Here is a 23,295-nt window from a genome sequence, read left to right on the forward strand (position 1 = left end):
TTCTAAAAAATTTTCTAAAAATCCCCAACAGGAAGGGACGCAATGAGTGTTAAATGAAAGAACAGTAAATATCTTGAGAGGTCAGTGTCCCACCGTGGCCCATTCTCAGTATTACTAGTTTCACTAGGAAACAGGGGGAGCTCTGTCTTGATGTGAAACAGGGCCTCACACAGGCAAGAGCATTGGTAGACCACAGGCCTTGCTCTTAAACCACAGCTCCACACCCCAGCCCAACGTGAGACTGGGGCGGAGCTCTTGCTTCATTTCCAGGATCAAAAGGTTCTCACCTTTGCAGTTCTTGTGATTTTTTTTTATACAAATGTGCATGTATTTCAGTCTTTCCTGGTGATGACATTATGACATGGAGTATTTCTCTTCAGAATTTATTTAAAATTAGGTATTTCAGCTGTTGGAGTGAATTAAAATTATTAAGTACTACAGAAAATATATTTTGGTCAGCTGAGCCTAATTTTAGACTGTGAACACAGACACCCATCGACACAACTACCACCCCCACAGACACTGTAGCATCTGCTTGCCTCTACTGATGTGACTGGGAAATTTGTGACTTGGAGAGGGGACCCAAGTGTAGCTTGCTGAGATGGCTGAGAACCAGAGGTAGGAGGGATGGTACAGATTCTCTTCCCGCCTAGCTTTTTGGACTTCGTTTGAAGCATCAGCAGTTAGAGGTGAGGGCCAGGAAATGGGGGGACTATTCAGAAGAAACCTTTCTGACTCTCAGTCCAAAACATCATCGCTTCAGATCACAGCACAGAGCTGGGAAGCAAGAAGACATGTTCTCCGCTTGTTTGTGGAATGTCGTCCCTCTGTTCTGACAAGCTGAGGGCTGCTGGGCTTGGCAGCACTGGAAGAGACCAGGGGCTTGGCAGCACTGGGAGAGACCGTGGACTTGGCACCGGCAGCATTGCTTTCATGATGGTCAGCTCCAGCGCCAACTCTTTCCAAGTGACCCTGCGGGAAGCAGACCAGGAGGAGCCAGAGCAGGAGGGAGAGGACCAGGTGGATCTGCGTGGTTGCAGCAGCTGGTGTGTAAGCACGAATGACACATCCTGTTGGGGACGCCCTGAAATAGCTGGAGGACACTGAGGTCAAGCTAAGATCCTGTCATTACCTTTGTAATTTGGACATCAAAAGGACATGTAGCCTGGTTTTACATAGTCTGGGAGAACTGGACATGCTGTCACTAAACTATAATTGCAGTTAATAGGCTGCTTTATAAGTAACCTAATTTCACAGAGTAATTGGTGGCTTACAATAAAATAAGGAGATTATAGCCATTGCCAAAAACGCCTATGAATTGGAAAGATTAATACACAGGCAAAATTTTTGAATGAAGTTATGCAGAAAGAGAAAAATACAGAGCTTGGAAAGAACGAGACTTGCTTCATGGATAGCTTATACCATGAATTCCAGCATTTCTTTACAAGAAGAGCTTAGGAGTAGAAATGTGGGTGAAAGATGGATGGATGACTCTCTTGGCATTGGCATGTCACGCTACTTTGTTTTAGATATATTTTTCTTTTCAAAAAAATTTTTTAATTTAAATTCAATTTAGTTAACGTATAGTATATTATTAGTTTCAGGGGTAGAATTTAATGATTCATCAGTTGCCTATAACACCCAGTGCTCATTACATCATATGTCCTCCTTAATGCCCATCACCCAGTTACCCCATCCCCCCGCCCACCTCCCCTCCAGTATCCCTCAGTTGGTCTCCTATAGTTAAGAGTCTCCTATGGTTTACCTCCTTCTCTGTTTGTTTTTTTTTGTTTTTGTTTTTAAGATTTTATTTATGTGACAGGGAGAGCGAGAGAGAGAACAAAAGCAGGGAGAGGGGCGAAGTAGGCTTCCCATTGAGCAGGGAACCTGATGTGGGGCTCTGTCTCAGGACCCTGGGATCATGATCAGAGCCAAAGGCAGACACCTAATGACTGAGCCACCCAGGCAACCTCCCTCTCTGTTTTTATCTTATTTTATTTTTGCTTCCCTTCCCCTGTGTTCATCTGTTTTATTTCTTCAGTTCCACATATGAATAAAATCATATGGTATTTGTCTTTCTCTGACTGACTTATTTCACTTAGCATAATATCCTGTAGTTCCATCCACATTGTTGCAAATGGCAAGATTTTATTCTTTTTCGTGGCTGAGTAATATTCCATTATAGATACACACTTCATTATCCATTCATCTGCTGATGGACATCTGGGCTCCTTCCATATTTTTGCTATTGTGGACATTGCATGCCACTCTACTTAAGACCAAGAAAAGTCCAGACACCTGGGTGGCTCAGTTGCTAAGCCTCTGCCTTTGGCTCAGATCATAATCCCAGTGTCCTGAGATTGAGCCCCACATCAGGGTCCCTGCTCAGTGGGAAGCCTGCTTTTCCCTAACTCTCTCCCCATGCTTGTGTTCCTTCTCTTGCTGTCTCTCTGTCAAATAAATTTTTAAAAAATTTTTAAATAGAACAAAAAAAGACCAAGAAAATGTCAGTTGTTTTCATCAGAGGATGGGGTGTTAATGGACATGCTGACCTCAGTGTATCCTTGGGTTTTTAACCACTCCCACACTAGACTTGTCAACTACCATTGACTTCCTTTCCCCCCAAAGAGAGCCACATGGGGTGCAGACAATGGGTCCAGGACTGGGGGAGGCATAGCCGAGGCACTAGGAGACACCTCACACAATCTCTGCCCACTTCCAGTTGACATCCCACTGTGGATTCCAGTGAGAAACACCTTCTAGCAACCTCTATTGTTAGATCAGTTTCCCTAAGAACAGGAACTGGGAAGCCCTGAGGGGCAGCCCATCTTACCATCCCATTCTGTCTGCCCATTTCCCTCCAGCAATGAAGATTTCTCTACTCATCCTTAGCTTTTCAGCTGGTAAGTCACTTTCTCAGGGAAACCTCCCCTGACTAGGTTAGGCTTTTCATCACCCTTTTTACTTCTTCATAATGAACTAATACTGACATAATTGTGTATTTAATTACTGCAGATAATGTAGGCAAGGATCAGGCCCATATTATTCACTGATGAGCCCTCAGTTCCTGGCACATAGTAAAATATAAAATATCTGTTGCATGAGCAAATGCTGGTATCACCTGAGAGCTCTCCCTACATGGCTTAAGGCTTCAGCTAAGGCATTGGGTGTTTTGCATCCTACTCTGAATATTTTAAAATTGTTTTTAATATTATATAAGCAATATGTGAGTATGTGTTCATCGTAAAAAAAAAATCAAAGAACACATACACATACATATGGAAGTCACGGTCTTGTATATGTGAATTAGGCCACAAAAAGCTATTTTAGAAAGCTCCAATTTTCCTTCACAATTCCACACCATCCCAGTCCTATTCCTTTTCCCAGGCATAGAACCACTTCTAAATCCTCTTCTGTGGGTTTTCATACATATATGTGTCTTTATACAGGTATATTCATACACATATTCACATTTCCATGCATATATGTGGTGTGTGCAAACATTTAGGGTCAAATTAGAAGGCAGAAGCTATGCTAGAAACTACAGAGGTTTTTTAACACAGGTGAGAGAAGAGTTAAGAGACCAGAGAACAGCAAGGAGCCACCCTTAACTCTGGGGCTAGAGGGACAAGGGAGAAGGCAGTGTTATCCCAGGGCTGGGCCCACCTAGAAGGATCTGGAACCACTGAAGCACTGCCAGACTAAGGCTGAAATCACAGGGAAATCTGCTTGTAGAGCAGAGGCTGGAGAATCGACAGGATGCTGCCAGACACCATCTGAAACAGAGAAAAGGAAAGAAATAACCTGGCTTCTCCCTTCCTCTCATTCTCCAGGGTTTCATCACTGACTTTCTTTGGCTGGGTCTGTAAGGGACCCTGGAGAAAGCCGTTCCCAGGGATGTTAAGCCCAGGATAGAGGATGGTAGAGAATAGATCTGAGAGCAAACAGACAAAAGACCAGCATATGTGGTTGAAAATAAAGCCCATAAATAGCATCATGGTATATGCAGTGTTCTAAATCTGTCCTGTCATTTTTGCAGGCAAAAAATCTGCTTAAAATGGCCATTGAGAGCAGGCTTGATCCACAGAAACAAGGTTACAGCAATAGAGCACAGAGGAAAGCAGCAGAAGGCAGAGGTGTTATAGGAGAAATGCACTCCCAGCGAAAGGGAAGGCACATCACAGAGTGGCAGGTCAGAGGACTGGTGGGTCCAGGTCTGTTCTGAAGTAACCAGGCTGACCTGTTCTGCAGACAGGTGGGAGGAGGCTTTCTGACGTGTCTTATGAAGGAATCCACCCGGGGAAGATCTTTACCTTAGAAACTGTTCTAGCCTCCAGAGTCTGGTTTTAATTGCCTTTGGCAAAATTTCAGAACCTTCAGTACGCTCCAGGAGCTGAGCTGGATACAAAGATGCCCAAGATACAATAAAGAATGAGCCTTGCACTTCTTCCAGGAGTTCTAACTCTCATGAGGGTCAAAGTGAATCAAAGGATTATGATACAATGGGATAAATGTAATAATATCTGTGCCACAGAAGAGGGAGGGAGTAACTGCTGGGGGGTGGGGAGCTCGGGAAAGCGGACTGAGAAGGCCTCCTGAAAGTGACATGATGGAAGGTGAAGGAAGGAGAGGAGCTCCTCCGACGCCAGAGTCCGACTCTAAAATAACAGCATTGAACCAAACTTCCCTAAACACCACTATTACCCCTCAAGGATCGACAAAGCAGCTCTTCTTGCCGCATTTACTTCTCATGTAATGGAGACCCCGCGTACATGTAACATGTTTGAAAGTAAACGATGGATAAAGCCCCATCAGTCAGCATCAGCAGGGCCAGGCTGACCTTCAGAGACAGTGCACCAAAACGTGAAAGATGCTCTTCACATATAATTTAATGTTGCAACAAAGTGCTTCTAAGGAAGTCCTGAACAGTTCTGTTTTCCCTCAATAACACCTCCCGTATGTTTAGCCAACTGTGGCCCGGATGACACTCTCGTGATTATTGCCGTGCCCCCACTTTGCTGGCACCCCATGCATGCGTGTGGCCTGTCGGCCGGTGATCCTGCTGGGAGGAGGCAGCCCCTTTCCCCTCTAAGACAGGTCAGCTTCAACAAGTTCATGTTCCTGTTCTTAAGGTAATGGACGCAGAGCTGCTCTTTCACTTCCCCACACAGCCCATGCATTATGACTTTGTGCTTGACCCCGTCTGTCAGTACCTTGCAACTCAGGAAAGCCACCTGAAGCCTTGCGGTCTGGCTCCCCGAGAAGAAAGGCTGATGTGAGGAACTGTTTCCTTACACGGGGCTCAGCGGCTGCTTATCAGAGAAGGACTGTATTGTGGTGACGTGTTTATGAGTCCGGGCGTTTGAAACAGGTCCTCGTCGCCACGTGAACTTGGGCAAGCGATTTCACCCCGGTGAGCCCAAGGTTTGTCTCCTAGAAATGTGCTTCACTTATAGAAGGAAGTGACGTCATTTTTTCGACACAGACTTCAAATGTCCCTACTATGTGCCCGGCACCGTTCTTGAAGAAAGAGATAAAGGAGTGAACAAACAAGAATCCCTGGCCTAGAGCTGACATTCTAGGGGAAAAAGACAACACAAATAAAAAGAATCTGTATCGGGTTAGAAAGGAAAGGGGCTAGGGAGCTCTGGGAGAGATGCCATTTTAGGCGGAACGACCAGAAGAGCCTGAGTGAGCAGGTGACTTGAGAGGACACGTGGGGGCCTGTCTTCCAGGCAGAGGGAACAGCCTGAGCGGGGACCTAGAGGCAGAAGCCGGTCCGGTAGGTCTGAAGAACAGTGAGGGAGTCTGGCTGACAGCGACTGAGAGTGAGAACAGACAGGAGGGAAATGAGGTCAGAGCTCAGGAGAGAAGAGGAATGACAGGCTCTGACTCGCCTTTGAATAGGCTCACTCCCAGGAAACCCGTCCGGAAGCTCCCGTAGTGATCCAGGTGAGAGAGAGAGGAAGCACACCGAGTCCTAACCTTGGCGGCTGGCCGGAACCAGCTCCGGGGGAGTGCCCGCTGACCTGAAGCTGGCGCATGCGCAGCTGGCGAGGGAGGGCCTCAGAGTCATCTTCTTCCCCTTTTCTTCTCTCTCTGCTTCCTCTTCACTCTGCTCTCTGCCTTTACTTTCTCTGATGAATGGTCTGTCCTCCAGGGCAGAGTTGTGGGGGGTGGTTTTTCATCTTGGGGAAAAAGCAGTGCACCTCCAGTCCTGTCAGTACCACAGGACGCATCAGTGCAACCAAGGTCGGTGACAGGCACAGAAGGTGTCCAGAGAGACAGCTCTGCCATGCGAATGGTACTGAGGCCACAGGCAGAGTTCTGTAGCCTGGTCAAAGTTCAGCCATGAAAGAAGAAACCTCTCCCAGTATTTCAGGCAAGTCCTAAAAGGACACTGATGCAGGGAGTTAGAGGCTGACAGACCACAGCCAGACCAGGAAAGCGAAGATCAAAAGGCCATTTTCAGAAAATCAAGAAGTCTAGGGCATGTAGGGAAACCACCACAAATAATCCCAAAGCCTTCAGTACCTAAGCAAGTGATTCTCAGAAGGAACCTCATTGATACCAGCCACCACCTTAGTGTCACAATATCAGGTAAATGGTCACAGTAGGCCACAGGGAGATTCCCAGAAGTCATTCTGACAGCAGGACCACTGGCCATAACGTAACTAGGCATCATGGCCCAAGTAGGCATGACGTAACACAGAAATGTCTGCAAATCACAGCAATATATTTCACTGAAACCAGACTCCAACATGTCCTGAGCTCCATTTCCCGGCATCCGGAGCCTCAGGGTACCCAGGGCCACTTTCATCCCCCTGACAAGGTGACAGAAGGGAAGTCAAAGTGGAGAGACACAGCATCTTAACTGTGATTTAAAATATCTTACTTTTGCTAGTTTTACAAAGACATCTGGCCCTGTGCATACACGCATTGCTCAGACCCCTCCCAGGGCCCTCGAGGGTGTGCTCTGAGTAAGGGCTCCCGCAGCTTCAGCTTCTCATGGAAAATCTCTCTGCCTGGAGCAGAAGCAATTTACCTTCACTGGCCAGAGAGATGATTCCATCATAGGCAGGGCCGTTGGGCCAGTGTGAAGTTTCCTTGGGAATTGTTTGGAGTAGTAATGTTCTGCTCAGCTTGGAAACTGCTAATAACACTACTAGATGATTTATTAAATTGATACAAATTTGAATTAGTAGAAAATGAGCCACGGTGTGTAGCCTTTACTCTCAAACTTCTGAATCACTCCTCTTTCAGTCAGTATGACCCAAATTTGTCTATTCAATGAAAATATATTGAGGGCATATATTGAGGGCATATATTGCAGGCACTGTGCTAAGCTCACAGTGGGGAGGAGGGTAACCATGAACTCTGATTGTAAAGGGCCTTCAGGGGAAGAGACAAATAATCAAGTAATCAGTCAAGTTAAGGACTAGAGGGGGTCCCACCGAGAATACAGACAAGTGATCCTTACCTAGTGCTCTAACAGGAGAGACTGAGGGATTCATTCTTTCAACAATTTGGGGGGCTGCCTACTCTCTGCCCACACAATGCTAACGGCCAGGATACGGGCAAGCAAAAAAGCTGCAGTATCCATGCCTTTCCAGAACCATCCACTGGAGGAAACATTATCACAGAATCGGATTGCATCTATCCTTACTGACAACCCAGCGATGGCCTCCATGAAGGAGCGCGGCAGGTGTACCAGCGAGCATATTTGAAGAGGGTTGGTGCTGCAGGACAGACTTTCAGGAGGGGCCCAGCACGCTGAGAACCAGAGGTGAATTAACTAATGAGTGAGAAGGAGGCAGGGCTTGTGGGAGTCTCCTAGGCAAAAGGAGCTGCAGGGAAAAAAGACATGGGGAGGGGTGGGGGGGAGTAGTGGGATTGAAGTGGGGGGTGGAATGTAGAAGGGAGAAAAAGACAAAAAGAAGCCAGCATGGCTGAGGCATCTCTGGGGGTGGACAGGAGAGAATATGGATACATGGGGCTGGAAAAATAGAAATGGGCTAGTGTGCCTAAAACCAACAGGAGCCCCAGAAGATTCTGAGGAGTGGAGAGACATTGCCCAGTTGGCATTATATGGAAGGCTCTGGCTGCAGCGAGAATATTGGATGACGAGGGTTGCTTAGGCAGGAGCTGCATCCTAATTACTTCCCCCTTTCTCACTTTCCTTTCCGGTAGCCACAGAGATCTAAATAAATGCATGCCAGATAGTCAGTTCAAAGCACCGACAATGAAGGGCTGTGTGGCTCAGAGAACACACTGCCTTCAGTCAGGCAGACCCAAATTAGATCTTCCCTCCACCTCTAGTCCAGCGGTGGCTCTGGGGAGTTGCTCTCCCTCTCCACAACCCATTTTCCACCCACTCTAATAATGCCTTCTGCGCAGAGTTAAAGAGTGCCAGAAAGGGTGTGTGCAAATCACCTGATATTTGGCAGAACTCTGGACACACCAGCTACTATTGGAAGGGACTGCAGGGCAGGAGAGCTAGTCAGAAGAAGATTTCCAACCAGAAGTGATACTAACAAAAGCTCTGGGAATAAAGTGCAATCTCTTCTATTAAAAAAATAGAAATGTGCAATATCCTATATTTATGTAACTAGCACATTTTTAGAGATAGCTGTCTAATGAAATCTTCCTAACTGCAGTGTTGGAAAACAAGTCTATGTTATATATGCAGTTAAAATATATATACATATACATATATATATGTATATATATACACAATAAAGCTTAAGAGCTTTCTCAATAAATTATATTGTGCAAGACTTGCGTTATCTCTGGCCTTTTTCTGTTTGCAGCTGTCCTGACAAAAAAGGAGAAACTGAATTCATTTGTTAGCAGATGCATCTCCCAGACTGAACAACACTAGCTTCTCAAGCATGGGGCTATTGATTTCTGTTTCTGCAGAGCGTGCCGGAGACCTTGGCACTCAGTAGTAGTGAATACATGTGGAACAGAAAAATAGGTAATAAAAGAAAAAAATTGAACGTATGAGTCTAGCAACTGTAGTTGATGAACCAAAATCAAGACACATTGTCGCTTCCACAGAATAAGAATGTCTTGGAGAGAACTTGGCACAGAATATTGAACACGGAAAATTCAGGATATACGATCAGCATGCACCTCAAACAGCTGAGTCGGTTTAAAAAGAGCTATGGCCAGTTCCACTGTGAGCTTGTGTTATACTTATTTTGCAGCATAAAAATGGTTGCGAGTCCTTTGTTCACAATGGAAGGAACAATCTAGAAGATTTAAAGGATTTCTGTTTAGCTGTTGACACAAGGACTCAGGATCAGCTTTTCTCTTATCTCACTCACTGTAATTAATTAGCTGCCCTGATGAGACCTCTACTGGCACAAAAAGAACAAGTGAAACAGCCATACATTTTGTTTGTGAAGCACAGCTGAGCTGAGCTCAACAGAGTGTCGATTCAAAAGAGGGAAATAAAATATGCAGCAAAGTTGGGGACAGGGAACAAAGAATCCAGTATGACAATTGAAAGGAGGGCTAAACAAGCATTCAGAGTACCATCAAGAAGGTAAAAAGCCTCAAGAGTCTAGAAAAAAGATAAACTGGTGGGACAAGGCTGATAAATTGGTCCAATTTAATAATCAATGAAGAAATTTAAGACTTTTTTCTAAAGGAATATTTTGACGAGTCAGGTTTATTGAAGTAAAATTTACATACTATAAAAGTCACCCTCTTGGGGCACCTGGGTGCATCAGTGGGTTAAGGTCTCTGCCTTCAGCTCAAGTCATGATCCCAGGGTCATGGGATTGAGCCCCGTATCAGGCTCCCTGCTCAGGCGGGGAGTCTGCTTCCCCTCTCTGCCTGCCTCTCTTCCTACTTGTGATCTCTATCAAATAAATAAATAAAATCTTAAAAAAAAAGAAAGTCACCCTCTCAGTGTAAAGTTCAGTGAGTTTTAAACATCACATAGGGTGTGTAGTTACCACCATAATCAAGAGATAGAATAGTTCCATCATCCCCAAATTCCCACTTGATCCTTGTTAATTAATCCCTCCCTCGCCCTTAGCTCCTGGCAGCCACTGTTCTGTTCTTCTGTTGCTCTACTTTTTCCTGCTTTAAAGGAATTTAGTGGCAGAACTTAAAATGGGAGAGAAAAGGAACTGAGATATTTTCCCCCTATCATCCACTCACTTCCTATACCCTTCAATAGCATCATTTAGCGAATCTAATCTTATTGAGGATCTATTATTTACTAAAGATTTTAAGTACATCATCTTTCAGTTTTATAGCTTGTCGGGGAAGGAAGTTTATTCTCCCCATTTTCCAGGTGGAAGATGACACTCAAGGGTGTCATTCGGTAAGAGAACAGAGATTCCAAGTCAGAGGTGACCAAAAAATGTCACCATGGTTTATCTCGGCTTGTTAGGTTAGAGCTGGTTTGTACTTGCTTTCTTATACATTGTTTGCACTATCAAAGCTTTTAACAATGAGCTTATGCTATTTTTATAACCATAAAAAAAAACCTTTTATAAATAAATACACAAATATACACTGTAAACAAAGTCTGATTCCAAAGCCTATCCTCTTTACTGAGCAAAGCGGGGAAGACAGGGAAAATAATTTAGAAGGGAACATAGGAAAGTCTCTTCTTGGCCATAGGCACCCATTCAGAAATGAGGGACCAGAATCAACTGTACCAAAAAGACTAGAACACAGCTTTGCTCTGTCTCTAGTTCTCACCTCTGTCGAATATCTTCAAAAGGTCCCCTAGCAAAAATGTCTTTCCCAAATGGTGAACATAAGCCCCAGAGGCCAATAGAAACCAACTGAGACCACTCCAGACCCAGCAGAAAATCCGGTGTATTTTCCTGCCTCGTCTCCAAAGACCAGGTAGGAACAAGCTAACCATCACGGGCAAGTGAGGGTACAGCAACCACTTTTGGAGAGACAGGATGGTGAATACCAAGGTCAAGGTAAAGGGAGCAAGGGATAGGAGATAATATTTAAATATGACTGTGTATGGCGTGCCTGGGTGGCTCAGTCCTTAAGCATCTCCTTTGGCTCAGGTCATGATCCCAGGGTCCTGGGATCAAGCCTGCATTGTACTCCCTGCTCAGTGGAGAGCCTGCTTCTCTCTCTCCCACTTCCTTCTTTCACTGTGTCTCTCTCTGTCAAATAAATAAAATCTATAAATAAATAAATAAATAAATAAATTCTATGTTGGCGGGGACATTACCCATTCATGGTGCTGCAAGGGATTCATGGGGGCATTCTCTGATCTTTAGGCAGAACCTATTTATTCCCTGTCCCAAAAAATATTTGATGGGTCTTACAAAGGTATACATAATATAAAAATTTTTATGTTAATTATATGAACTTAAAATAAAAAGCAAGGAAAAAAAATAGTGTAAGTACTGGAACCACATAGCCAAATAGAAAGACAATGAACCTTGACTCCTACCTTATATTATACACAATTAATTCAAGAAGGTTCACAGGCCTTAATGTAAAAGTAAAAACTAAAACTTCTGGAAGAAAAAAAAGAATATCCTCACAAATAGGGATAAACAAAGATTTCTTAGACAAGAGGCAAAAAGCAAGAACCATTGAAAAACTGATAAATCAGATTATACCAAAAGCTAAGCCTTTTGCTCCTAAACAGATAGTCTTAATTAATTACCATAGACTGATATAAAATATTTGTAAAAACATGTATCTGACAAAGAATTGGTGTTAGAATATGTAAAGAAACCCTATACCTCAAAAGTTTTTTTAAAAAAAATCATAGACTGAGAGAATCCATAGAATGATATGAAATATTTATAGAAACATGTATCTGACAAAGAATTAGTACTAGACTATGTACCAAACTTTTATACCTAAAAACAAACAAACAACAAAAAACCCAAAACCAAAGAACTCAATTTAGATGAACACTTCACAAGGGAAGAGACATTAATGGCTCAAAAGCCTTTTAAAGGATTCTCAATATCATTATTCATCAGGGAAATAGAAATTAAAGACACAGTGAAAAACTGCTATTCACATAAATGGCTAAAATAAAAATGACTGCCAACACTAAAAGTTGGAAGAACATGAAACAACCTGAACTCGCGATGCCGCTGGTGACAACCACCACTTTGAGGAAAAGGTCTGACAGCTTTTTATGAAACTAAACATGCATCTCCCCAATGACCCAACAACTGCACTCCTAGGCTACACAGCCAGCCGAGAGTTATGAAAGCATTTCCACAAAGAGACTTGTACAAAAACATTCCTAGCAGCTTTAATTGCTAAGCAAACTGAGGTATAGTCACAAAAGGGAATACTAATCAGCAGTATAAAGAAACAAGTTCTGGGGCGCCTGGGTGGCTCAGTGGGTTAAGCCGCTGCCTTCGGCTCAGGTCATGATCTCAGAGTCCTGGGATCGAGTCCCGCATCGGGCTCTCTGCTCAGTGGAGAGCCTGCTTCCCTCTCTCTCTCTGTCTGCCTCTCCATCTACTTGTGATTTCTCTCTGTCAAATAAATAAATAAAATCTTTAAAAAAAAAAAAAAAAGAAAAGAAACAAGTTCTGATAGCATAATAGGGCAGATGAATCCTTAAACTACTGGGCCCAGTGAAAAGGTTTATATAAGCGTACCTGCCCTGTAAGTCCATTTATATGAAGTTGTAAGACAGAGAAAACGGGAAAATCTCCGAACAGTAGTTGTCTCTGAGCTTGTGGGGGTGAAAAAAGGGGCATAAGTGATCTTGCTGGCCTGATGGGACTTTTCTGCATCTTGATAAGGATTTGTTATGCCAAGTGTGTTCATTTGTCAAAAATCGCTGGATGGTAGACTTAAGGTGAGTGCATTTTGTTGTATATATAAATTTTAACTTAAGAAAAACCATAACCAAATTTTGAGCTTTAGTTAATGATATGCATACTAAAAGGTTCAGGGGTTAAGTGTATAGATGTTTGCAATTTACTTTGAAAATATAATTGAAAGAGGGATGGATACTTAGATAATATGTGATAAAACAAGGATGATTAAAACTTAATTATGAGGGCACCTGGGTGGCTCAGTGGGTTAAGCTGCTGCCTTCAGCTCAGGTCATGATCTCAGGGCCCTGGGATTGAGTCCCGCATCTGGCTCTCTGCTCAGCAGGGAGCCTGCTTCCTCCTCTCTCTCTCTCTCTCTCTCTGCCTGCCTCTCTGCCTACTTGTGATCTCTCTCTGTCAAATAAATAAATATAATCTTTTAAAAAACCTTAATTATGAAATCTAGGTGGTGGGAATATGGATGTTAACTATAAAATTCTGTCAGATTTGTAGGTATTTAAGAATTTTTGTAATAAAATTTTGGAAAAGATAGGATTTAGGAGAAAGGAAAAATGCAGGTCAGGCAAAAAGGATGAAATTGAACTTCGAACCTCATAAAGATAGGTCTTTGAGCTTCCTAAGAGCCAAAGCAAAAGAAAGAGGACAAACACAGGAGAGGAAGAGGAAGGAAAAGGGAGTGAAGAGAAAGAGAGAGAGAGAGAGAGAGAGCAAGGCTCAGTTAATATTAGCAATGCCCATAAGATTTTTTTTTTTTTAAATAGGCTCCATTCCCAGCGTGGAGCCCAACATGGGGCCTGAAATCATGACCCAGAGATTTAGAGTCAGATCCTTAACCAACTGAGCCACTCAGGCACCACTGATTTTTTTTTTTTAATTTTTCTAATAGAACACCATTTTTCCCGATACAAGTTTTCATCAAGAGGGCATTATGCACTGTGGTTCTATTAGGTAATGTAAGGACCAGGCTCAGAGACTTTATTTCTTAAGCAAGAAATTCATTTCTCTCTCATACATAGTAATCTATAGATAGTTTTCTGAGACTAGTATGGTAGCTCTGTTCAAGGGAAAATAGGTGATTGGGGCTCCAAAATTTGGTAACTTAGGAAATAGCTGTGATGATTTTATCCAGGAAAAAAAAATTATATCCGAAGATGTAAAAGCCCTTGAAAATCTCTAGGAAATAGTCTAACATTTGTCTCATTGATCTACTCTAGTGCATCTTGCTAAATCCATTTCTCTCTGAACATGTACCATATGCTATGCACCATAGAGAATGATAATAATAACTTTTTTGTGCCATATTTCAACAATTCTAAGATGCATGATTTTTTCCCCACATTTTGGCTCCTCTGAAATCAAGATGGGTCTTAAAATCAATGGCATGTTGTAATCAGTGGGATTATTTTCTTTCTCTCTTTTTTTAAAGATTTTATTTATTTGAGAGAGAGAAAGGAGTGTGTGTGTGTGTGTGTGTGTGTGAGAGAGAGAGCATGAGCAGGAAGGAGAGATAGAAGGGGAAGCCGACTCCCTAGCAGGGAGCCTGATGTAGGGCCCAATCCCAGGACCCTGCTTAACAGACTGAGCCACCCAGGTGCCCGATTTTTTTTTTTTCTTTCTTAATGGTACACAAAATAATAGTGTTTCTTCACTCGGTGGTGTATTTTAGATTTAACAAAAGACATCCACTCCTTCATGGTTCAAACTATTTTCATCTTATATGAAACTCACATCATATTTTGGTGAGATAGGTAGTTATTTCTATTCCAAATACGGAAATTGAGATTCAGAAAGTTTAAATGACCTTTCCAAGGTCCTCGCCTAGACTGTGATGAAGCCATAAATCTAAACTGAACTCCCTAAATTTGAAATACCTCAATATCACACAGAATATTTAGGGAACGAAAGCTCCATGGAAACAAGGAATCTGTTCTATTCACTGCTATAGCATCAGAGTACAAAACATTGCTTGACACATAACAGGTATTTAACAAGTTTACTGAATAAATATTACAGAAGCGAATGAGTGGTCAAAAGGGAAAGAGCCTATGGGCTGTAGTGGGCTGGGAGGGTCATATGGAGGGTCACTCTCCTGCTGTCTTCTCTCCACTTTGATGTACTTCTCATTAATCTTTCTCATAGTACCTGCTTCCTGATGCCTAAATCAGATTAAGCTAAATATACTTGCTCCCTAATAACCTGAGAAGCAATCTAGTATAGGACAAAGTATACCAGTTTTCACATGAGGAAATCTGGGCTTAAATTCCTTCCAATTGTTAACCACCTATTAGCATTAAATTTGGGGAGAAATTACTTAACTTTCCCGAGCTTTATTATTCTTGTGTGCAGAACAGGGAATGATAGAACTTTCCAGACTGCCTCACTGTGTGGCTTCAGTGAAACCGGATATGTGAAGGCAACTTACACAGAACAGGGGCTCAAATATGAATTCTCTGTCCTAAAACATGCTCCATTTGAACTTGGTAAGCACTTCCCTTCTTGCATTTCACATTTCCCCCCAAGATCATAGGTTTCTAAAAGAACCCGTTCGGTTCGTACCCCCATTTTCAGAGCCCTGGGGGGTGACAGACACTTAGATATTTTCAGAGTTCCTTCATTCGTGTATTGAATCTATAAATATTTTTCATGTGCCTGTTATGTGCCAGGCCCTGTTCTAGTTGCTGACGATACAACAACGAACAAAACTAACCAAAATCCCTATCCCCTTGGAGGCAGATGGACAATACATGAATAAATAATGCACGGTATTAAGTGCTATAGAGAAAAATAAAGCACGGAATGGGGACTGGAAATTGGAGTGTGGGGGTGGGGGAGTGACTCGTAATTTTTTTTTTTTTAAGATTTTACTTATTTATTTGACAAAGATCACAAGTAGGCAGAGAGGCAGGCAGAGAGGGCGGGGGAAGCAGACTCGCTGCTGAGCAGAGAGCTGGATGCTGGCCTCAATCCCAGGACCCCGGGATCATGACCTGAGCCGAAGGCAGAGGCTTTAACCCACTGAGCCACCCAGGCGCCCGACAAGACTCATAATATTAATTCGAGTGTTAAAGAAAAGCCTTACTCACAGGACATTGGAACAGAGAATGGAAGGAAATGATGGGAAAATCACGCAGACCTCTGGCTTAAATTTGAAGAGCCATATAAATATCAGTAGGAAAAATAAATAAAAAGTAGACAAAACATTACAGAATGTGGGAACATTTGACCAAAGACCTGATAGAGAATGAAGTAGAAGGCTTCCTCGGGCGGTACTAAATGGACCAATCTAACTGGAGTATGAGGACCTAGACCATCAGGAAAAGGACTTGTATTTTATGTTAGGGACAACGGTGAGCCCCTGCAGGCTTTGGAGCAAGTGCGTGTGAAAGCATGAAAATTGCAGTACGGGAAGCTTACTCGGGTAGAGCAACCCATGCAGGGGGTATTAAAGGGAAGAGAGAGCAGTTCCATCTCAGACATGTTGAGTGTGACTTTACAGGGAGTTCTCAAAACGAGCATGCTCAGTGGACCATTGGAAAGGTAGGCTCGGAGCTAAGCGTGAGGCGAGGGCTTGAGATTTAAGGCACGGAGCTGTCTGAATCCAACAGCTGATTGTCATCATCTCCTGAGTGTCCCAGACTCCCATCTGTGAGCAACAAACCGATTTTGTTAGAATTTTACTTCTGGCCTGAAAATGAGTAGAACATTCCTCTTTGGAATTTTCCAAGCTTACGCCAAGACTAGACAATCAGAGTCAGCAATAATGAGAATGATGTGCAGGACCTGATGGAGAGACATGCCAGCAAATTAAGCAGAAAAAAAAAAAACCCTGAAAGGTGGGGCACAACGTGCCGTGGGCGGCTCAGACTCTCGAGAAATCTGGAAGAACATATATCATGTCAGAATACTTCAGCCTTATGGGAGGGCTTTTGCTTGAAAGCATGCTATGTGAAGTGATGTAGACGTTCTTCCAAAAAATCAACATGCCAGTGAGTCATCCTGTCTGAAAAAACACGCAGCCCCTCACGTTGGACGTTCCAGTCAAACACTGATTGGAAATAATAAAAGTGATGTCCTTGCCATTTGGAATGATTTCTCATTCACTCGCCAGCAGGCAGGAAGGGAGTCGGTGGAACCTGAGGAGTGGGGTTTGTAAACCGCAGGGAGAAAAGTTACAGGAAGCACTTGCAGCTTTAAAGAAGATTCTTGAATCCTACTGATGTGCTCATAGCTGTGTGACAGTGGAAATCTACCGCTGAGAAAAAAGAAAAGAAAACATTGTCAAAATAACCTAGGTCCTCACCAAGAAAAGCAAAGGACTGCCATCTTGCCTGGGATCCTGCCTGGGTATACTGTGTGCCTATAATTAGCTCTTGACTTCTAGGAGGAGACCAAAGAGATAGAAAGGAGAGGGCCTCCCTTCCTTGAAATGTATTTCATTAAAAGATTTTATGTATTTATTTATATGAGAGAAAGAGAGAACACAAGCAGGGGAAGAAGCAGAGGGAGAGGGAGAAGCAGACTCCCCACTGAGCAGGGAGCCCTTTGAAGGGCTTGATGCCAGGACCCCGGAATCATGACCTGAGACAAAGACAGACTGTTAAACAACTGAGCCACTCAAGCGCCCCTCCTTGAAAAGTATTATTTTAGCCCGGAAATCTGTAAATATATTGTTTACATAACCCTAAAAGAATTGCTTAAAACTGTAACTCCCTGCATGTTTTCAGTTGTCATCTAAAATTCTTCATCATAAGATGATGGTAGATTGTAACTGGGAGAAATATTTCATGACACTATTTGACAAAATAGGTTTTTAACTCCCTAATGAATGAAACACCCCACATCTTAAAGAAATCATACAAAATTTTTATACCAGTTTCCTCCAATGTTTCTCAAAAAAAAAAAAAAGATTGTCTTTTTTTTTTTTTTATTTCTTTTCAGCATAACAGAATTCATTGTTTTTGCACCACACCCAGTGCTCCATGCAATGCATGCCCTTCATAATACCCACCACCAGGCTCCCCCAACCTTCCACCTCCTGCCCCTTCAGAACCCTCAAGTTGCTTTTCAGAATGCTTGTCTTATAAGGATATTTTAGTTAACTTTAGGAGAATCAGCATCGCCAAGACAAAAAGTACACTGTCCAGTGGCTCCAAATCCAGAGCTTCCCCACAAAGGCCACTGATTCCATTTCTAATGCCAAACTTTACTCTTAACAGAAATATATACAAGATAGGCAAAGAAGGGAAGCCTTATGCATGTAAGAAAATTTGATTAATAATAAATAAAGTTGTCTTCACAAAACCAGTATTTCTTTCTTGTTTTTTACCTCTATATGCATCTGCAAAAATAAGACCAATTTCCTGCACTGTTACCCCTAACAAAAGTGTTTAGTTCATGTTAAAATTTCTCACATGCCCCACAAATACCCTTTATGGCTGATATATCCAACCCAAGATTCAATCCTGGACCACATATTCCAGCTGGTTGTTAACATCCCTTGTCTCTTCTAATAGACCCTGCATTTTAGTGGGAGTGATATTGTCCCCAAGGGAGTGAAAATTAATTCCTGGGGGATGAAAAAAATCTTACTGTTTTTGTGTGCAAAGTAAAGATACACATACAATACATAAACATATACATAGTAAACCTATGATATTAAACTTTCATGGTGGAGGACACAATTAGGAAAAAATGTCAAAAAAGTGGGGTGGGGGAGAGGAGGTGAGCAATAATAGAAAACAAAAGTTGAGAAACGCTGATCTAGAGCATTCCCCATTTCATGGCACTGAAAGATGGATGAGGCCCCAAACCAATATTTCAGGGAACTCTCCGGTTGGTTCACAGAAGAGGTTTTTATAACCCGGGGCAATGCCCCATTGTAAGATTTGGGATGTAGGATGTGGCAGACATGGAAACATACTGCTCGGATAGTCCCTCCAAGAAAGGACCACCCCCCCAAATGGGAGGAATGTGGTTAGCTGAGCCTCCTCAGAATCTCCCTCAGCTTTCTAGAGGAGGTCATACTCTTCTCCAAACAAGCCCCAGCCAGTGAATGAGCAAAGCTGGTGTACGAAGTCTCAGCCATTTTCACCCAATGCAAGATCTTCTTGCACTCTTGGCTCTGAAGCTCCCGCATTGATCAGACAGACATTGTGGGATCTGTGTCACCGTCACCTGGCAACTCCAGCAGCCCAACCCTGCTTTATCCCTTTCTCTTTCACCAATGTTATTCCCCAAAAAAACATTTGCTAGCACTCTTAACTCTCCACATCCTCTTCCTGGAGAACCAAACTGGTTTCATCCCTATTTTGCAAGATTCTGTGAGGATTGTATTATGACAAAATATCCAAAGCCAAGTGTGCGGTGACACCATTTGATGTTTAATAAATGGCAGCTGTGATGTCAAGAATGTCTTATAATATCCAGTTTAATAACAGCATGTTGAGATTTTAGATCTGATGAATCTTTGGAAGATCACACAAGTCAAATCTGCTTGAGCCGGGGTTAGAATTCACAGTTTAGTTCCCCTAAAACCAGAGTTCTCCATGCCCTTGAGTTGCAAAGAGGGGAAAACCAGATCATTCCCATTGGTTAGCTGCCTATTAGAGAATGCCATCAACAGCTGCAGGCAAAGGCAGGAGTCAATAGGAAACCGTGTTCCATGTTGCTGTTGCAATTCAATATTTCCTGAAGGCAGATGCCTCCTTCATGCCTCAGAGAGTTGCAATCAACCTGGGAATCATGGTAGCAAGTAAAGTTGTGAAGGATAGAAAAAGATCACTCTGTCCAGCCATAATCTGATTTTCTCCACCCACTGCCTTCTTACACCAATATATGAATGAAGGGTCACAAACACATTTCCTGATCAAAACGTACTTGGTCCTGCATTAGTTGAGACTCTGTGGTTGCAAGAAACTGAAACCAGAATCAAACTAGCTATAAACAAACAAGTAAACGCAGATGAAAGAAAAAAGAAGGAAAGGCAGAAAGGAGTGGGATTATTATTGATTGGCTTATTATTTATTTGCTTCTTGCATTGGGAAGTCCAGGAGAACTCAACCTCAGAGGATTATAGGCATTTAGCGATGCAGGAAGATCGCTCTCTCTCTCTTTCTCCTTTTCTTGTTATCTTTTCATCTCTCTGCTCTGCAGATGGGCTTGCTCTCCCTTGCTGCAAGGAGGAAATAGAGCATAGTTCAGACAGTTCTTGGTTATAACATCTCAGTCTAGTGACACCAGATTCTCCAAACCTGGGTAGAAAGTCCTGGGGAAAGACTGATTGACTCAGCCCATGGCCTAAACATATTTCTAGCCAATTACTGTGGCCAGGTAGGAAGGCTATGGTTGGCCATGTCTGGGTCTCAAACCACTGAACTGGTTTGGCAGCCCATGAAAACTACAGGGAGAAGGTGTGGGATTATCTTACCCCAAAGGAGATAAGGCACTGTGTCAACGGAGGATGGGGGAGGGGATGCTGACAGGCACAGCTGACAGGTATCCATTACAGATCCTTTATTGTCTCAAGGTCTTGCTCTGTTTTCTAACAAATGTAAAACAGAGACTTTTATAATTGCAAAGAAAAATTTTTTTTGACAGAAAGAGGAGAAAATGTGCGGAAGACAGGAGATGGGTAAATAAAGCTGACCTTAAATTCTTTGGAAGAGGGGCACCTGAGTAGCTCAGTCAATTAAACATCTGACTCTTGACTTCGGCTCAGGTCGTGATCTCAGGGTTGTGAGATGGAGCGTGCTTAAGATTTTCTCCCCCCGCCCACCCCACCCCATCTCACACGTGTGCTCTCTCTCTCAAAACAAGCAAACAAACCTACCCAAAAAAGTCACCGGGGGAGTGCGTCATCTCTTTGTGCCTCTCTGGGAGTATGACTCTCATTTCTACTTCTACCAGCCCCTAATTCCAGTCTCTTGGCCTCAGGGGATTAAAGTATCACCTTGAGTTGCATGACTTACATGAGTTGCCTGTTGGAGAATTACCAGTTAATGCAAGCAAGGCATGTAGTACAAAGCCCCATGCGCAGAAAGCTATTTTACAAATAAAAATACAATTTGTATATATTCCTGTAGCACCCATATTCCTATGACATCCTGAGAGCTTTTTACTGCAAATACCGGCAACTCTCTGCTTGGACCCAGGAGAACTCATGCAGAGAGTTAAGGCCCCAAATCAACTCTCAGCCAACAGGAGGTAGTGACCAAATGCAGTAGAGAGCTTCCTCATCCCTCAGTGGGGCAGCTCCGAGTTTCCCAGCGTGACGGCATTCCAGCAGACTCATTTGAGAACATGCCCCCCTTTTTTTTTTGGCTTCCTTTCCTTCCCCATCTTACTACCTCTGCTCCCCTGTCAGTGTTTCTTGAATCACCTCCTACATAAACTATTTACACTTGAATCCTGTCTCAGGACCTGCCTCTGAGAAACCTAAACTAAGACTATATTTACCCAAAAAAAAAAAAAAAAAAAAGTGAAAGAAAATGCACTCGAATGTTCACCATCATTATTGTATGACTATTGAGACTGCAAATGATTTTCCTGTTTATTATCTATACTTAAAACATTTTCAGGGGCACCTGGGTGGCTCAGTTGGTTGGGCAACTGACTGCCTTTGGCTCAGGTCATGACCTTGGAGTCCTGGGATGGAGTCCTGCGTCTGGCTTCCTGCTCGGCAGGGAGTCTGCTTCTGACTCTGACCCTCCTCCCTTCTCATTCTCTCTTTCATTCTCTCTCTCTCTCAAATAAATAAATAAAGTCTTTAAAAAAATAAAATATTTTCCACAAATATGAACATGGATAGCAACTAATTGCTATAGAAACAGTCCAAAATCTTAAGCCTGGTTGTTCAGTCTCTGCAGAACCTCACCACCTTTATCTTCTGCCTACTTCTAACTCTACATACTTAATAAACGAGTCTTACTTTGGCACCACTGAGTTCATCCCTAGCTCTGTGCCTTCACTTGTACTTTACTTCGCACTTTTTATTACTAATCCTACCACTTCCAGGAGGCTTTCCCTATTCCCTCCAGCTCATGATGAAATTTTTATTTTATTTCATTTTAAGATTTTATTTCATTTTAAGATTTTATTTATTTATTTGACACACACACACACACACAGCACAAGTTGGTAGGCAGAGCAACAGGCAGAGAGAGAGGGAGAAGCAGGCTTTTTTTTTTTTTTAAAGATTTTATTTATTTATTTGACAGAGAGATCACAGGCAGGCAGAGAGAGAGAGGGGGAAGCAGACTCCCCGCTGAGCAGAGAGCACGATGCGGAACTCGATCCCAGGACCCCGGGATCATGACCTGAGCCGAAGGCAGCGGCTTAACCCACTGAGCCACCCAGGCACCCGAGAAGCAGGCTTTTTGCTGAGCAGGGAGCCTGATGCGGGGCTGGATCCCAGGACCCTGGGATTATGACCTGAGTTGAAGGCAGAGGCTTTAACCCACTGAGCCACCCAGGCACCCTGATACAATTTTTTTTTTAAGATTTTTATTTATTTGTGGGGCGCCTGGGTGGCTTAGTGGGTTAAGCCGCTGCCTTCAGCTCAGGTCATGATTCCAGAGTTCTGGGATCGAGTCCCACATCGGGCTCTCTGCTCAGCAGGGAGCCTGCTTCCTCCTCTCTCTCTCTGCCTGCCTCTCTGCCTACATGTAATCTCTCTCTGTCAAATAAATAAATAAAATCTTTAAAAAAAAAGATTTTTATTTATTTGAGAGAGAAAGCTATGAAGAGAGAGAGAGCACCAGCAACAGGGATGGGCTGAGGCAGAAGGAGAGGCAGACTCCTCCTTGACCAGGGAGCTTGTTGTGGGGCTGGATCCCAGGACCCTGGGATCATGACCCCAGCCCAAGGCAGACACTTAACCAACTGAGTCAACCAGGTGCCGCTCGATGATGCCATTTTATTATGGCATAATGGCCCCCTTATGCCCATTTTTTCCTTGAATCATTTCATTGACGTTATTTGCATACCTTACCTTATTTTAAAGATACACGTAAAGCACTTTTTTTTGGCATGGGTCTCTCCATGGGATATTTGCATCACAGTAGAACTATTTTCAACACTAAAATGGTGCTGGACCAATTCAAGATAAAATATCCCCCCACACACACCCAAATTATCTCAGATAATATCTGAGCTGCATCTGCTGTTTCAGTCTTTAACAAAGTGTCTTTCTTACATGTCTGCAGCAATGGGGGAAGAAAAGGAAAGAAACAGAAGCTGGCTCTCATGCACTCATTCCACCAGCCATAAATGATCTTTTCATGAGGACACATCCGATAAGGAGAGAAGGAAAGACAAAAAGCATTCTTGACTCAGGAATGGAACAGCAGCTCCCCCTCGGTGTCTGATTCAGTTACTCAGAATGGCTTTCTTATGGCTGCACCTCTTGTGAATTACAAGTCTCTCTCTTCCCCCCACCCCCCACCCCTACCCCCACCCCAGGCTTCATATTAAAGATGAGATGCAGCTGCCA

General features: G+C 43.1%; 1 protein-coding gene across 1 annotated transcript; it reads right to left on the bottom strand.

The window, feature by feature from the left end:
• Positions 1 to 61: 61 nt before the first annotated feature.
• LOC131830202 (uncharacterized) lies at positions 62 to 6,820 on the bottom strand. The gene is made up of 4 exons (XM_059172545.1): positions 6,572 to 6,820; positions 5,898 to 5,980; positions 3,667 to 3,776; positions 62 to 1,093 (listed from the first exon to the last, which is right to left on the bottom strand). The coding sequence occupies exons 1-4, from the start codon at positions 6,818 to 6,820 to the stop codon at positions 765 to 767; spliced, it is 771 nt and encodes a 256-aa protein (XP_059028528.1). The 3' UTR covers positions 62 to 764.
• Between the last annotated feature and the right edge of the window lie 16,475 nt (positions 6,821 to 23,295).

This window comes from Mustela lutreola, chromosome 4 (assembly GCF_030435805.1).
Source record: "Mustela lutreola isolate mMusLut2 chromosome 4, mMusLut2.pri, whole genome shotgun sequence".
In the NCBI taxonomy this organism is placed as follows: domain Eukaryota; kingdom Metazoa; phylum Chordata; class Mammalia; order Carnivora; family Mustelidae; genus Mustela; species Mustela lutreola.

What these genes read in the sequence shown, in the direction of transcription:
- LOC131830202 (XM_059172545.1), bottom strand. Translation starts at nt 6,820, where the DNA reads ATGAAAGTGGCCCTGGGTACCCTGAGGCTCCGGATGCCGGGAAATGGA. An exon ending in TGACACTAAGGTGGTGGCTG is followed by an intron (nt 5,981 to 6,571) that starts GTATCAATGAGG and finishes CGCCAAGGTTAG; the next exon opens with GACTCGGTGTGCTTCCTCTC. An exon ending in GGGAGTGAGCCTATTCAAAG is followed by an intron (nt 3,777 to 5,897) that starts GCGAGTCAGAGC and finishes TCTCTGTTTCAG; the next exon opens with ATGGTGTCTGGCAGCATCCT.